Below are 17128 nucleotides of genomic sequence, written 5' to 3'. Positions count from 1 at the left end.
TTCCGAGGGGTTCAGACACAAGTTACTTAAGCAAGAGTCTTCCAGCATGGTTTGTTGGAGTAACTACTTGATGTAGCTTGAAAAAGTGGAAGAAAGTTACATAGTAGGGAGGTCAAACTGGCTCCAAACCAAGAGCTGAATCATGGATTGGAAATCCAGGTAATTTTGAAGATTCAGTATTGAACAGCACATTCACATTAGTACTCATTGAGTGGAGCGAAAAACACTACAAAGTTCATAGACTGTTGAAAAGTGAAGAGCAGTGATAAGGGCAGGTATACTTGTAGAAAGCTGAAATGTCCTATAAAATATAATTCATTGGTACTTATTGGAAAGTACTGTGCCATGCGTTACTACGTGACTTTATTAAAAGGTCTCGGCGTACGCTTTCTTGTGAACAATAAGGAATCCAGATTATTCTCTGTGCCCTGGGGTGAAAATAAAATTCATTATCTCTATTATAAAAAGCTAAAAAAAGTTACATATAACTGTGATTTAACATGTAACTTAATGTTAAATATGTACTTTAATCAAACTTAAAGGTGGGGTCTCCGTTGTTTGAGAAATGCTTCAGAAAACTGCGTTGGGCCGACAAATAAAACAAAAACAAAACTAACATGTAGCCAATGAGCAGAAAGGGGCGGGTCTTGTCAATACGGGCGGAGAGAGTGTTCAGTGCGCATGTGTGACATTAGCAGAAAGCGGTTTTAACATTGACATGGAGGATAATAACAAAGAAAGAAAGCGAAGAAAGGCTTACGATAAGGTAAGAAGTAGGACGTGTTGATATAGGATCAGCTTTCCAGCGCTGGAGAGAACTGAAGGAGCAGGAAGTTGGTCACATATTCACAGATTGGAGTTTCCCGAGTCAATAACTCCTGAGCTAAACGCTGTTACTACACAAATAACACCTCTTTTCTATCGTAGTAATGTAGAGACGCAGCTACAACCGTGTTTTGTGTAGTAACAGCGTTTAGCTCAGGAGTTATTGACTCGGGAAACTCCAATCTGTGAATATGTGACCAACTTTACTTAAGACGCCGAGGCGCTTTTTTCCTTCTCGATAGGTGAGTAACGTTGGTTTTGCTTTGTTACACAGAACTAATATATGTCTTTGTCCTTTACATGATTATGCTTGTGTGTCATTTTTGCTTGTTTGTTTATCTACAATCGTATTGTTCTTCCCTTCAGCTATGATAGACACATTTCTTTCCATTAGTTGTCTGGGTTACGTACTGGGTTACACGGGTGGGACCCATGTGGGTTAGGGGCGTGTTTGTTTTGGTGATTTCAAATGTCAACATTGGCTTTCAAACAACAGAGACCCCACCTTTAATGGCCTTACTTATTCCCATAAAAAACATTTGTGAACTCTGCGTTGTGTGTAATCTTTAATATGTATAAAAAATTATGAGGCTTGGAATAAACTTGTACTTGGCCCATAATGTGCAAGATTACATTAATAAGACAGTGTGCTTGCTTAGGCAGTGTGCTCTTTTTTAATTTAACGACAACATTTCTCTGCGAAAATGAAGAGTTGTTTTGGAACCTGTACGAACTGTAACTAATTAATGTAGTCAACTAATTAATTAATCATTTAAAAAAAAATGGGAAAACCGTGATCTAGAACTGTTAATATAATTTAAATATTGATGCTATGCTGTTTTATCCTTTTAAATTGACCATAGCTAAAACCTACGGTTCAAATGCTAACCAATGGCAATTTTCTTTCTGCTTGAACATAAATCTGTTTGTGTTATATGGATGATGTTTAATTAATTAAAAACAGTCTATTTAATTAGGTTCATATCGCTGAGGAAACGTCAATACTGCAGTTGGAGGTTTCAGAGACTTGTGCTTCATTAAAAAGAGCAGAAAGTGACATTGAACATACTGAATTTAAAAATAAGTGACTAAATTGTTTTTAAATGATTCATGTCCGCTAAAAATTGAGCCTCTCACTTATTTACATCTGATGAAACATCTCTTCAAGTTCTTGGATGATTTATTGTTCAGGCTTTTCATTTAAGTCTTGTTAGTGTTTATTACGGAAAAATCTTCAGCACCAGAGGACCTATTACGCTCTCTGCACATTTTTTAACACATGCCTAAGCCTTTTGCACCGTGTGTGTATATATAATATTGTATATTCATTGTTGGTTGAAATAGTTGTTCCCGCTAAATATAGTCCAATGACACAAACATACATATTCTGCAAAGAGAGCTGCCCTTACTTTTCACGGATCATGTCATCGTGTTTGTCGACTTTGGCTCCCTGCTCTAATGCTGCAAGATATCTGACAACTTGACAACACAAAGCATGTGACGGAGCAGTGCTAGAGCTAGCAACGCTGCTATAAATCACACCTCCTTGGTTTAGGGATTCATAAATGACATAACTCAGGATTTATTTAACATATTGGTCCCTTTAGGCTCATATTAGGAATAAGGACCCTGGAGCTATCTAGAGTTTCTATTCTTATTTACTATGCAGACTCCTAATTGGAAATTAATTAATGAATGGATATTTTTAACAAGGTATCATAGTTTCTCTGACAAATCATGGCTTTGTTAGAAGCAAAGGTTAGATACAGCTAAATTAGGTTGCATTAACCCAATATGACACTCAGGGGAAAGACCTCCATTAGAACACAGGCTCTGTGCGGTGGGATTATCCACAATAGGGATGCGTTGATACCATTTTTCATACTCGGTACAAGGACATTAATCAATCGTTAATTAATCAATCATTAATCATTGGAACGTGTTATTTAGCTCTTTCGATCTTCCCCTTGAAATGAAGTTGTATGTTTGAAAAAATAGACGTGTGAATTTTCATGGCTTAAGTTTCCAGTCTTTTTTTTTTTTTTTTTTTTTTAAATGTTAGTGAGTTTATTTAAAATGAAGTGCATTAGCTAGCTCCGCCTTGGATCAAGTAGAGTTTGCGTGTGTCTTTTATTGTTTTCACTGTGGCAATGTCTATCATCATCATCATCATCATCAAGGCATGATAATGGCTTATTATCAAGAACAACATGCTGGGATGTTGTTTTCAGTATTAACGCATCCCTAATCTGGAGCAGTCCGGTGAATTTATTCTCATATATAATTGTCGAATGGTGACAGAGAAAAAACATTCATAATTACAAATACTTCATTACACACTCCACACCTGGCATTGGAGGCTATCACAAAGCTTTGATTGGCTGGCTTTGAGCTCCTTGATTCCTTTACCTGAATTAATATCAGAAAGCATCTCCTGCTGTGCCTTCATCATTGCTTCTCTTTACTCTGAGGTGTGTTGTGCTGAGACTGAATTTGAAAATTGGTGGTGATAAGGAGGTGGTAATTAGTCCTGTAACTGCTGCCAAAATGCAGGTGGTGTCACAAAATGTATTCTTGCATGGAATATTTAAGGAAAGATATGTTTCTGTGTTGGAGGTGAAGTTGTAAGGTGAGTATTCCGTTTTCTCCTCAAAGTCGCTCACTCAAAGCGCTCATAGTTTCTGGTTTGTCTTACTCGTGGTACCATGTCAATTAACAACCTGTGGCAAAAAAAAAAAAAAAGTGTTCAGTGTATTGATCACTTATTTTCTGACAAAATTAAAATCTGTAGTTTATCTGTAGCATGCATGTGCTTGATGTAACTAAAAACTAAAGCACTCACTTTATTCCATATGCTAGAATAATGAGGCCTATCAGAACCCCAATGGTGCCATCCAGAAACCAGACGGTGGGCTCGTTTCGAAATACCTCAGCGCTGATTAGGATGGAAAAGCCCATGATGCCTCCAACCAAAGAGTTAAAACCTATCGAAGTAGAAAATCAAGATGTTTCATTATCGACATTTATAACACAGTCCAAATGTTTAACCCACTCGTTGAATATCCTGTAGATGTGTAATAATAGCAGTACTGGAAATTCTAGTTAATAACCAAGAACATGGCTTAGAAGTGCTTTATTTTTTCGCCAGTTGGTTCAAAAATACCTCATCACACATTGTGTAACACTGGCCGATAAACACATGATAAACATATCACAGTTCTTACAGTTGTGACTCAACTTGGTAGAAAATACACAAGAAATTTAAGTTCTATTGGCTGCATTTGTGGCAGGTTTTGGTTTTTGAGTCTGCAGAATCCAAATTTATTTTTCTCCAAGAGTTCATTAATTCATTCATTTTCTACCGCTTATACGAACTACCTCGGGTCACGGGGAGCCTGTGCCTGTGGGGAGCCTCAGGTGTCATCGGGCATCAAGGCAGGATACACCCTGGACGGAGTGCCAACCCATCGCAGGGCACACACACTCTCATTCACTCACGCAATCACACAATCACACACTACGGACAATTTTCCAGAGATGCCAATCAATCTACCATGCATGTCTTTGGACCGGGGGAGGAAACCGGAGTACCCGGAGGAAACCCCCAAGGCACGGGGAGAACATGCAAACTCCACACACACAAGGTGGAGGCAGGAATCGAACCCCAAACACTGGAGGTGTGAGGCGAACGTGCTAACCACTAAGCCACCGTGCCTCCTTGTCTCCAAGAGTTATAGTCGCTAATTCTTTTAATTAATAAAACACGGTGGGTGTCCCGAAAACACACCTTTAATGATTAATTTTCTTTAATTAGTATTCATAACTAATGTTGTATGTAATTCATTTGTAAACGAATGAGTATCCCGGCCCATTAGTTATACTCAGAACGCTGTTGCTTGCATGTGAGTCTAATTTAAAAAGGTAAACGCTGCTATGGAAAACGTCCTCACAGTTAATGATTTACACACGAATAGAGAAAGATGCTGCTCGTGTGGTGAAGATGGCAGCTCTAGAAAGAGATTCAATACTAAAAATACATCATCCACAAGGTTGGATGGTTTGTCCAAATGCTGTTTTCTATTTAAATTTAAAATCTATTGATCTTATCGATGGTATGTTGATTGACTGTGCATTAAATAAAGCCCTACTGTACCAGGCGTAAAGGTGCATACAATTCCTCACACTAAGGCTTCATGACCTTCTGACCAGTTGTCCAACAGCTTAACCACTAACTATCACATCCTTGTGTATATACAACAACATAGGGACATAGAGACATTAAGTTCTGGGAATACACATGAATCATGTGTTCATGTATGACATGTGATTGGATGGTACAGCATGGTGCATTCGCTGGTAGATATTTACTGGGTTGCAGCATGTATCCAAACTGTGCATATATTTTTGTGATGACCTTTGGTCGTGATTTAGGAAATTGAAGCTGAAGAGCGATATAACAGCGCACACTGGAGGACACGCTGTGTCATAGATTGAGCTTTGGACATTGGACAGTTTGCCATTTTTAGTGTCTATAGAAATCATCGAGGGTGTTGAGATTTTCATCTGAACCTATTTCATCTGCCATTATATTCCTCTTCTCTGGTGAGGGCTGATGTACTGTATGTAACCGCATCCTACCAATCTTAAAGCTCTCATTCATCAACTTTTTCCAGACTGAAGAAGTCTTGCCATTTGTTTCTTACCTGCCACATCGTTTTAAAACACGATGTTTGAAATGACTAAATTCTGATTTATTTATTTAAGAGCTTTGAAATGACTAAATTCTGATTTATTTATTTAAGAGGTTTGTTATTCAAGAACTTTCTTATTTTGAGCAACAGAACGATGAGATTTCTTCATGGTAATTCTAAGTGTTTTGGCCTTGAACCTTATTTTTATTTCATGTCCTTAAAATATTATCACCTAGCGATCGCATGATAAATACCCGGGATGGGATTGGTCAGTATCTGTTATTAGTTTTAATATTTCTAAATGTAATTTAATCAGTTAAAAGGAACTTAATGGATAGTAAATTAGAACCATCTAGAATTAGAACACCATCCTATGCAAAAAGATGACCAGAAACCAGTACTGTTTATTGTACTGATGTTTATTTTTAACGGTGGCTTAGTGGTTAGCACGTTCGCCTCACACCTCCAGGGGATTCCTCTGGGTACTCCAGTTTCCTCCCCCGGTCCAAAGACATGCATGGTAGGTTGATTGGCATCTCTGGAAAATTGTCCGTAGTGTGTGAGTGCGTGAGTGAATGAGAGTGTGTGTGCCCTGCGATGGGTTGGCACTCCGTCCAGGGTGTATCCTGCCTTGATGCCCGATGACGCCTGAGATAGGCACAGGCTCCCCGTGACCCGAGGTAGTTCGGATAAGCGGTAGAAGATGAGTGAATGAATGAATGAATGAACGATAGTTAACTGTTCGTTTCTTGTTCGAAGTGACATCCTAGCATCCTGATTAAGTCAAGATGAAATCTGGTAAATTCACACTGTCTACACACCTACAATCAGGATGGACTCCCCCCTAAATCCTTCTAGTTATGTGAATATTTTGAATTTAAGATGAAAATGACGAATATGGAAATTTACTGTTGTAACAATACAATGAAGAGAAATTGCTTCGATCGGTGAGCCGAACCAGGGGGTCTTGTGTTACTGTTTATCGTGTGTGTGTGTGTGTGTGTGTGTGTGTGTGTGTGTGTGTGTGTGTTTGTGTGTATACCTACCGTCAGTGATCAGAGCTCTGCTGGTCAACACCCTCCCCAGCATGAATTTGACGATGGCCAGAATGATGCACAGTATTCCACTAACAATAGATACACTGAAGAGAAAATCATCCTAAAAGTAAAACAAAAATGCATTTAGTATGTTACTGACTTTTATGTAGCACCAAAACATCATATATCTATAAGTCTATAATTTGAGGTTTGACATAATCTCCATATCAGTTGCTGAAGCTTATGAATGTTATGCATGATGTCTCATGGATTTTCTTCATGTTACCTATTTTATCTTCATCTTCCTCGCTTTGCTTCACGTTACTTTTCTCTGCTCTAACACATACACTCACCGGCCACTTTATTAGGTACACCTTACTAGTACCGGTGTGGTCTTCTGCTGCTGTAGCCCATCCGCCTCAAGGTTCGACGTGTTGTGCGTTCAGAGATGCTCTTCTACATACCTCGGTTGTAATGAGTGGTTATTTGAGTTACTGTTGCCTTTCTATCAGATCGAACCAGTCTGGCCATTCTCCTCTGACCTCTGGCATCAACAAGGCATTTGCGCCCACAGAACTGCTGCTCACTGGATATAGTATTTTCTCTTTTTCGGACCATTCTCTGTAAACCCTAGAGATGGTTATGCGTGAAAATCCCAGTAGATCAGCAGTTTCTGAAATACTCAGACCAGCCCGTCTGGCACCAACAACCATGTCACGTTCAAAGTCACTTAAATCACCTTTCTTCCCCATTCTGACGCTCGGTTTGAACTGCAGCAGATCGTCTTGACCGTGTCTACATGCATTGAGTTGCTGCCATGTGATTGGCTGATTAGAAATTTGCGTTAACGAGCAGTTGGACAGGTGTACCTAATAAAGTGGCCGGTGAGTGTAAATCTAACCTCATGAAAAGGGTTAATGGACTAATTTCCCGAGTCAAGTGATACAGAAGGAACAATATACAGACGCAGAAAGTCGAAACTGCTGAAAAGCGTTTTAAAAAAACACCCTACGCTTTTAGCACAAAATGTAAAAAGGCTCATTAATCATGAGCTCAGTAATCGCCTCAAGAAAGACAGCCATCAATTTTGTTCTGTTTACTAAATATGACATTATTGATTTCATGAATAGCTCTGAGTAGCAATGAAGAAAATTTACCAAACGAGGATAAAAAAGTGTAATATAAAGCTAATATACAACCAGTTACGCTCATATGACATGATAAACAAATAAAATAATACTTTAATTATGAAGTAAGTAATGATCGAAGTAAGAAGGTTGTTAAACTGATCAGCTACCAATCAGTTATGAGATACAAAAGAACGGAAACGCTTCTATTTCACATTCATTTCTAAGTAATACAACAATTTTCATTGCAAATTATATTACTGGCAACAACCTAAAGATTAGACATCATGAAGTTTGTGCTTTTGTACAAAGCAGTAGCACGATCTTTATCGCATTTGCTTACATTTAAATAGAGACTTGAATATTAAATATTTATTTATTTGAAATATTTCAAAATTCTACCTTCTGTTTATTTCTACTTATAAATGGACTTTATTGTGAAGAACATGAATTCAATTATTTAGGCATAATAAAAAATTGAAAAGACAAACAAACAAACAAAAAAAGGAGAGAGAAAACAACCAAAAATTCTACAACTGAAGAAATAAATAAAAATAAAAATTAAATGTACTATATACGTATATTGTATCTTCTATTTCCATTAGGTACTTTTAACAAGCCCCACTTGTGGTCTAATGTCAATCAGCAATATTGTCTCTTTACAATCAGCTGTTCCATTTGTCTCTATATTCTGCCTCATCCGTCAATTCGGGAGGAAATGGAGATGAAATAAAAGCTGAAAGTGCGACTTTGAGTCACGAGAAAGTGTCTGTAAAATCATATCGTTTTTAGTTCTCTTAAAATTAAAGCTTTCTGTGTTTTTAAAATGCAGGCAATATGGTGATATTTTTGGAAAAATGAAAGATTTTCACATTTTAAAGTAAATTCCCCATCCTCGGCTGGCGATAGAGGTGGAGGATCAGTTGATCACAGCAGTCACACACATCTTCTGTGTTAAAATCCATGTTATAAAGAGAACTTACTTTCTGATTCATCCATAACATACATCTGTTCTTTGGCATTTGCTTTCGCTTTATCCTCTATTAACTCTGCCGACACACTCGCAAGGAAACAACGTTTTCTCTGTTGTATACTCGACAACTCTGTGAATCTCCCCAGGCCAAAAGATGTTACGGAATTCAATGAAGATGTGTTGAAGAAAGAAGGCATAACAAGAAGCACACAACCATGATGTGATAAAAGAAAAAGGATCGGTGCAATGTGAAAATTTCCGTGGTTGGCAATGATGCACTGATGAGATTTGAACTAGATGAACACCAATGAAACATGACTGATCAAAGGTACTTGGTTTATAGTGGTCTGCAGCACATCCAGCAGAATCTGCAATTACTGTACAGTCACTGCTGGAAAAACCGAGCTGTTTTCCACTGTCGTCTCTCCTGGCTTAAACTAATGTGTCTGCCACACTCCCACGCAACAGCCAAGAAACCTATTCCACTCATACATTATTAATCTGCGCTAGGTTGTTCCCTGGACCTGCCTTGGCTGGTAGGTTGTCTTACTTAGGTTTGTGATAAAAAGTAATTTTACTTAGCACAAATGCTATGTCAAGCATAAACATGGCATAATGCCATGTCAAGACTTAACACCCCCCCACCTTTTTTTGATGTTATGTCTCTCTATAAATGTTTCCTAAGACAGCCATTTCACTTTAAAAGTCGTCATTCAATTAAATTTTGTTTGCACAGCACTTTCAGAATACGCGATATCACAAATCTTTACAGAAAACAGGATGTATTATACATTAGATTTAGATCCCTAATGAACAAGCCAGAGGCAACAAAAACAAGGAACAACTTCCCGAAAATAAATGGGGAAGACACCTTAAGAGGAACCGACTCTCAAAAAGGGAAACCACGGTGTTCTTTGTGATATCGAATAGCGATATTTTTAATCATTACACTATACGGGTGTAGAAGAGTACGTCCGTCTCAAACATTACAGTCAAAAGTACTGTTTAAAGGAATGAGGTGGGGAAAGGATTGAGTCCAAGTCTGTGCTCTTCAACTTCTTAACCTTAGGCTTACAAAAGGGTATGATGGTCATGTGTCCCCATACTGTACCTCTGCCTAGTGTTAATTTCGTCACTTATTTTTAATTTAGTCTTAGTCTTGTGCCAAATGTCCTTGTTAGTTTTAGTCATATTTAGTCATTCACATATCTTTTTTTGTTAGTAAAGTTTTAGTCGACTAAAAGTCTCGTCATTTTAGTCTAGTTTTAGTCAAAAAATTGTAGTCTTTTTTTTAAGATAACACATTATTACTGAGATTATTACTGATAAACATTTCAGTAAAAAAAAAGTCTTTGACATGTTTCACTCGAACTTGCTTTTAATCGTAATGCAAAGACCGGTCATCGGGACATAAGCTGTCATGTTCAATAAAAGAGCCTGCGCAGCGACAGGAAATATAATTTAACACAAAAAGCCTGCCTAGACCAGGGGTGGACTTGCGCTCAGGATTTGTTTTTTTTTGAGCGGCGTGTGGACGAATTGTTTCTACGCACACACTAAACAGCGCGAAGCCGCGAACTCGTTCTGAATATTTTAAAGGCGTAACTACGGTGGCCGGGAAGTGCAAAACAAATTAACAAAACCCAAACCAAATTAACAAAACCCAAAACACATTAACAAGTCAGGCAACCCGGAAGCGGTTGGTATAATTTGTTAATGGAAACACCATCATCGGACGAGACACCTTTCATTCACCTTTATATCTTTAATGACAGTCGTCTTGTCCAATGATCGGTAAGTTTCCATTCACAAACTATACCAACCGCTTCCGGGTTGTCTGAATCGGTGCATGAAACACATTAACAAATCAGAAAACAAATGAACAAATCAGAAAACAAATTAACAAATCAGAAAACAAATGAACAAATCAGAAAACACAACGACATTTCAGACAACCCGGAAGCGGTTGGTATAGTTTGTGATTGGACAAGACACCTGTCACTCAAAGTATACATGAAGTTCAACAGTCTGCCACAGGGAAAAGTTGGAATGGATGGATGGAATGGATTACTGTGGATTAATTCTGTTATTTTCTTGAACGGAGAACTTTATTTAAACGGAGAACTTTACACATTACACATAAGATTCCATACCTGTATATCTTGAGTGACAGGTGTCTTGTCCAATGATCGGTAAGTTTCCATTCAAAAACGATACACTACCGTTTCTGGGTTGTCTGACTTGTCGTTGTGTTTTTGAATTTGTTAATGTGTTTTCTGATTTGTTAATTTGGTTTGGGTTTTGTTAATGTGTTTTCGGTTTTGTTAATGTGTTTTCGGTTTTGTTAATTTGGTTTGGGTTTTGTTAATGTGTTTTCGGTTTTGTTAATGTGTTTTCGGTTTTGTTAATTTGTTTTGCACTTCCCGGCCACCGTACGTAACAGCTGATGAAAAAGCAGAGACGATTGTAGACGAAAATGAAGAGAGATTATTTTATACAAAACATTTTCGCCTCGTCTTTTTTCCTCAACAATAATGCATGTTAATTTAGTCTTAGTCAGCGTTTTTGGATAGCGGTGCAGTCTTGTCATCGTCTCGTCTTAAGCCCTATTCGGACGGGATTAGTTTTACGTGGGGACGTGGAGTAATGCAATTTTACCTCAGGACGTCTGTAATATTAATTGGTCAATTCGCACAGGACAAGACATCTCAGTAAAACTAGCAGAAGTGGGAGGGGTAACCTCCTTGTCGTCATGTGCGTATGACGTTGCTTCCTGTTATCACGTGCGCAAACAGACAACATGGCGCCTCCATGCTTGCAAAACGCGCCAAAAACTACTTTTAAACAGGAAATGACGGAATTTTACCATATATATTTACAGCGGGTCTATTCGGACGGGATTAGTATTACCTGAGGTAATTTTTCCGGACCTTTTTACAGAAGGTAAAAGTCGCCGTAATCTTTACTGACATTGTCCGTAATGATTACCGAAATGGCACATCCGGACGGGACTAAAATCACAGAGAAGCTCTGGTAATAATTATTTACCCCCACGTCCCCACGTAAAACTAATCCCGTCCGAATAGGGCTTTAGTCATGAAAAAAAAAAAAGGTTGTTGACGAACATATTTCGTCTCGTCTCGTCTGACGAAATTAACACTACCTCTGCCCATGTATAATGTACTTGTACCAAAGGAAAACAACTAACCACAAATGCAAGACGATAATAAAAACAGAACTGATTTGACGTGATTAGTTAATCTGGCTGTTATAACTGGTGTGCAACAACCTAAATTTATTCATTTCAATGACATTAAGTAATTAACGTGAACATTCCCAGTTCACTAACTCCACTATGAACAAGTGACTCATTTACATATTGTATGGCTGTCTTTATATTGGAGATATACAGTACTAAAAGTCTTTTACAATTTATAATTCACCAGTATGTCCAAACCTTAAAAAAGAGCACAGAAATGTATTAACAATCGAAGTAACAACACAAGTAACACAAGTAACACAAGTAACAAGCCTTCATCACCTAGAGAACTAAATCAAGTTCATTTATCATTGTAGGATGAAAGAAGGATCTTTGGGATCACGGTCTAATGAATTAATAAGGTATTCATTTGGAATAATGAAGATGAACCTGTGATATCTGCACCGCTGTAGCAACGTCTCTCTTTCTCACTTTCATTACCATTTAATAGAGGAAGGAAGTGCAGAAAAAGATCCTCAGACACATGGAGAAAAAAAAAGTTAAATATCGTTACTATATTTAGTCTAAGCTTTTCAGTTCAATCCGAATGTGGGCGAGGAGCATCATGATGTGTAGTCTTGCTTGGACTGAACAGCTGTGTTGGAAATGAAAACTGGTGACTGTTGCTTTCTGCCTCATCAATTTTTTTTTTTCTTGTCCCTTCTGACACTGGACAGAGAGTGCATTTTGAATGAGAGCCCTGGATCTGTGATGCATTACTAATTAGATGTCTTTCCGCCATAAGGGGGAAAAAAACTGGAGCTGGTGTTGGGTTGCTAAGGTGAACTGCAAAAATGGCAAACCTTTGAGGCTAGACATGAGGATTTGTTCGTCTGCTGACAATTACTACTACAGAAATGATGGTTGCCAAGAAGAGAAATGTGATGCAACACTTTTGGATACACTGAGTAAATATAATTGGAATAAGTGGAACATGTTCTACGTAAAATAATCCAGAGGTTTTAGGACATCAAAATTTGGTACAAAGAATGATTGAAAATAATTTTCATGCCTTCTTCAATTCCTTATATTTATATATTCATATTTAATTTCGGCAACTTTTTCAGTCCTTTAATATTTTACAGTACATACTTTGTAGATCCTTCCTTAGTGTTTTTAATGAATATTCTATTTTATATAGGTTTAAAAATGAAGGCCAGGTGTCATGTTGTGTTGTGTTGTGTTGTGTTGTGATATGTTGTGTTGTGTTGTGTTGTGAGATTCACTCACCACTTCAGGCAGGAGTTTGGTGGACAGATCATGAATGGCTTTGCCCAGGATACACATGGAGGACAGGATGAAAATAACCCCCAGTATCACACAGGCTCTGGTGGTAAGAAAATGCATTTAATATGACTGAACCCTAGCAAAATAATGAGAGACAATCAGAGATTTACTAGCTACCCGCCTGCTTAGCCTTAAAGCTGTAAAGTATTCACGCAAGCGCTAAAAGGTTTTCTTATTTTCGGACCCCTGATTGGCGAATTGGTTCTGATTCTTTCCAGATGTAAAATATTTCAGCTCGAAAATGAAAAAGCTGCATTACTCCTACTCACAATAAGTAGCCCTGTCTGTGACTTTCAGCCACCAGGCGCCAATCGTTCAGCATTCAGGACGGAGCGCGGCGTTCATTTCTTCTTCATTGCAACTCAATTAATCTCAGTACGTTTGGGAGAAAGGGACATTTTCTCTGTCAATCACTATCATACTCTACACCTCTTAAAGGTCATTATGGGCCAAAAGAACCAAATTACCAGTAATTATAAATGCCTGAGATAAAAAAAACAAATTGATGAGAAGATTATTAACATCTACACCTTTGCTAAATACTACTTAAATATTGCTACTTATATTCTATCCATTTTATCCAAGTGTCCAACATTTGACAAATTTCTCTACATCACACAGGCAAATGTTGATAATGTTATTTTATTTTATTTATTTATTTAAATTGTGGATTATTGTATTGTTTTGGGAGGGGGGAACGGTGGCTTAGTGGTTAGCACGTTTGCCTCACACCTCCAGGGTTGGGGGTTCGATTCCCGCCTCCGCCTTGTGTGTGTGGAGTTTGCATGTTCTCCCCGTGCCTCGGGGGTTTCCTCCGGGTACTCCAGTTTCCTCCCCCGGTCCAAAGACATGCATGGTAGGTTGATTGGCATCTCTGGAAAATTGTCCATAGTGTGTGATTGCGTGAGTGAATGAGAGTGTGTGTGTGCCCTGCGACGGGTTGGCACTCCGTCCAGGGTGTATCCTGTCTTGATGCCCGATGACGTCTGACATAGGCACAGGCTCCCCGTGACCCGAGGTAGTTCGGATAAGTGGTAGAAAATGAACGAATGAATGTATTGTTTTGTACTTACATGTACTCTCTGTGGGCCGAATGCACAGCAGCTGCGTTACTGTAGCGCCACAGCACGATGACTGATGTCAGCACATCCAGTGTGGCATCAAACTGTAATACCAATGGTTAGCCGTTAGAAAATGGGTTTTCTGATCTAAAGTTAGTTTTTTGACCTGGCAGAATGTGACATATACAGTATGTAACAGCCTGGTTATTTGCCATTGAGATAGAGTCTCTGGAAGTATTTAAGTCATATTAAATACTACTATTATGATCACATCATCTCTAACTAGAACAACTAACATTATTTAATATTTCATTATTTAATATTTTATGTTATACAACTCAATGACACTTAAAAAAAAAAAACCATCACAAAGTAACTAGACATATTAAATGCATATTAATGACAACTTACAGCAAATCCAAAGGCTGATGCGCTGTGTCGCATGAAGGATACGGCTAAACAAGAAGAAAGAACAGAGAGACAGTTAATCGTTACCCAATAAGGAAATAAACAAATGAGTATTTTACTTTTTTAAGGATGTATTTTGAAGAAAGAATTGAACTTCAGTTTAAAAAAATAAAAATCTAAATATCCTAAAGGTATTTTATCAGAAACCAATGATGTCCAATCTTATCTACAAAGACACAATCTAGATGTATGTTTTTTTTTCCAGCCAAACAGAAGCAACAGCTGATATTCAACTGATAGCAAAGATGGAATAATAAAACAGGTAGAATGAATTGGGGGCATAGAAGCCTTTATTATCTCCACATAACCCATATCTGCATATACCAATTGAGGAGGTTGGGGTTGGAGTGCAGGCGCAGCTATGATACAGAGCCCCTGGAGCAGGGAGGGATAAGGGACTTAAGGGCTTGAACCCCAATCCTACACAATTGTTGAAGAGAGAATTGGGGTTAAAGCCCCAGCACTACCAAGCTGCCACTATTTGACCCCATGACCCCAAGGCCCTTAACCCTCCCTGCTCCAGGGGCACTGTATTACTGTATGGAGGAGCCTGTGCTCTGACCCCAAACTCCAAAGTTGGAAAGAAATAATTTCACTATACTCTAATGTATATGTGAGAAACAAGTGATTCTATATCTATGAGTCACTCTGGCTAAGGGCATCTGCCAAATAGCATAAATGTAAGAATAAGTATTGATTTGAAGTGGAGTAGATTGTGTAGCCAGGCATGGGGCATCTTATCCCGGGAGGTTGCACTGCTCTGCTAGGGACAAACACAATTGATAATGTGTCGATTTAGTGTTGGTGAAAAGATCGAATGCTGAACTTGTCCCATTGTATGTAACACATGAAAAAGATAACCCTAAGAGGGTCCGCCTGAACAGATTCCATGCAATGTAAAGGAATCAGTCCCACCTTGTTTCTCCTAAATTGTTTTGATGAGTGAATGAATGTCATTATACAACCAGACTTGTATGGTATGACACATTGGAACTGGGGAAAAATCTCTTCCTGTTTGTTGATGCCACACACCATCTCATTTGTGTGACTATTCCTCTGCAATAGGCCACCGCTCTCAAGCATATGCATTGCATTAGGAAATCTTGCATCAACAGGAAGCTTGGGCCTGAGCCACACTCAGACATGTCCTCATTTCTCTGAGTTCAGTCACAGACTGGCTTATTTAAATTTTCTTATGTTTCAGCAAGACCGAGGAAACTGCCACTGCTCCTACCATCACTTACCTCCTCAGCGGGGTCCAGCAGACCGTATAATAGTAAATGATTAGCAAGGAAAAGTACTGCTTGTGTGAATGACATTAAAGGTGGGGTGCACGATGTTTGAAAGAATTTGAAATCACCAAAACAAACACGCCCCTAATCCAAATGGGTGTCACCCCTGTTTTGATAGCTCCGCCCCACACATACATACGTAACCCAGGCAACTATTATGGCGGAACCTGCTGGGGCGTCTGGCCGAGGGGATATTTATATATTTATATTTATATATATATATATTTATATAACTCAATGATTAATACTATGGTAATACAAATGTGTTTTTGTAGTACTGTGTGTCGTACCCTTAAAGGTTTAGCTACGTTCCACGCGGAAGACGTTCAGTTCTCTCCAGCACTGGAAAGCTGATCCTATATTAACACGGGTCCTACTTCTTGCCTTATCGTAAGCCTTTTTTTTGCTTTTCGTTTTTATCCGCCATGTCAATGTTTCAATTGCTTTCGGCTGATGTCACACATGCGCCGCATATTGACAAGACACACCCCTTTCTGCTCATTGGCTACATGTTTGTTTTGTTTGTCGGCCCGAATCGGTTTTCTGAAGCATTTCTCAAACAACGTGCACCCCACCTTTAAGATGCAAAGGGATTGAGCAAGTACACTCATGTTTCTTACTGGTATGTCTTTCTGGACCTTTTCTGTGATCCTTTACTCTCTGGATAAAAATGCCAGTCTGCTGCCACATTATAAAAGTGGACGCAAGCTTCAATGGTTCAACTTCTATACCTGCAAATGTTGTAATAATTATGACCAGAAATAAGCGAATCAAGTCAATCACTTTCAATTCCTTCTGCTTCTAGCTCTTCCATTATTGTTTCCATCAGTTTTTGGCTTACTACAGATGTAACTGTCTCCTGTCTCCTTATTTGTTTCACCTCTTCTCTCGTGAGGAGAGAAGCTTCCTGTTCTATTGATCTGTATATTTGAAATCCGCAGCCAGAGAACAATGAGTCATAGCAGCACACCTGCCAGGCATCTCATGCAGCCCCAGAGCAGCTCCATCCTTTCTGCATTGTCCAAGACCTGACTGAAGGTAGAACATGTGACCTTGACTGTCTCTTAAATGCACTGGAATACAAATGAGCCTCTGAATGTTGAATCTT

General features: G+C 38.6%; 1 protein-coding gene across 1 annotated transcript in view; it reads right to left on the bottom strand.

Annotated features, from left to right (window-relative positions):
- Nucleotides 1–1019: 1019 nt before the first annotated feature.
- The window catches only part of tmem163a (transmembrane protein 163a), a 37907-nt gene continuing 21798 nt past the window's right edge, over nucleotides 1020–17128 (bottom strand). The window contains exons 3-8 of the mRNA XM_060875750.1: nucleotides 14672–14715; nucleotides 14273–14364; nucleotides 13143–13239; nucleotides 6563–6674; nucleotides 3668–3809; nucleotides 1020–3545 (exon numbers count right to left, since the gene is read on the bottom strand). Of these exons, the coding sequence (XP_060731733.1) occupies nucleotides 3485–3545; nucleotides 3668–3809; nucleotides 6563–6674; nucleotides 13143–13239; nucleotides 14273–14364; nucleotides 14672–14715 (548 nt within the window). The 3' untranslated portion in view covers nucleotides 1020–3484. The remainder of the gene's footprint in view (nucleotides 3546–3667; nucleotides 3810–6562; nucleotides 6675–13142; nucleotides 13240–14272; nucleotides 14365–14671; nucleotides 14716–17128) is intronic.

Source organism: Tachysurus vachellii, chromosome 8 (genome assembly GCF_030014155.1).
Source record: "Tachysurus vachellii isolate PV-2020 chromosome 8, HZAU_Pvac_v1, whole genome shotgun sequence".
NCBI classification, from domain to species: Eukaryota; Metazoa; Chordata; class Actinopteri; order Siluriformes; family Bagridae; genus Tachysurus; species Tachysurus vachellii.
The sequence above is the reverse complement of the archived record's forward strand: the minus strand, read 5'-3'. Positions and strand labels throughout refer to the sequence as shown.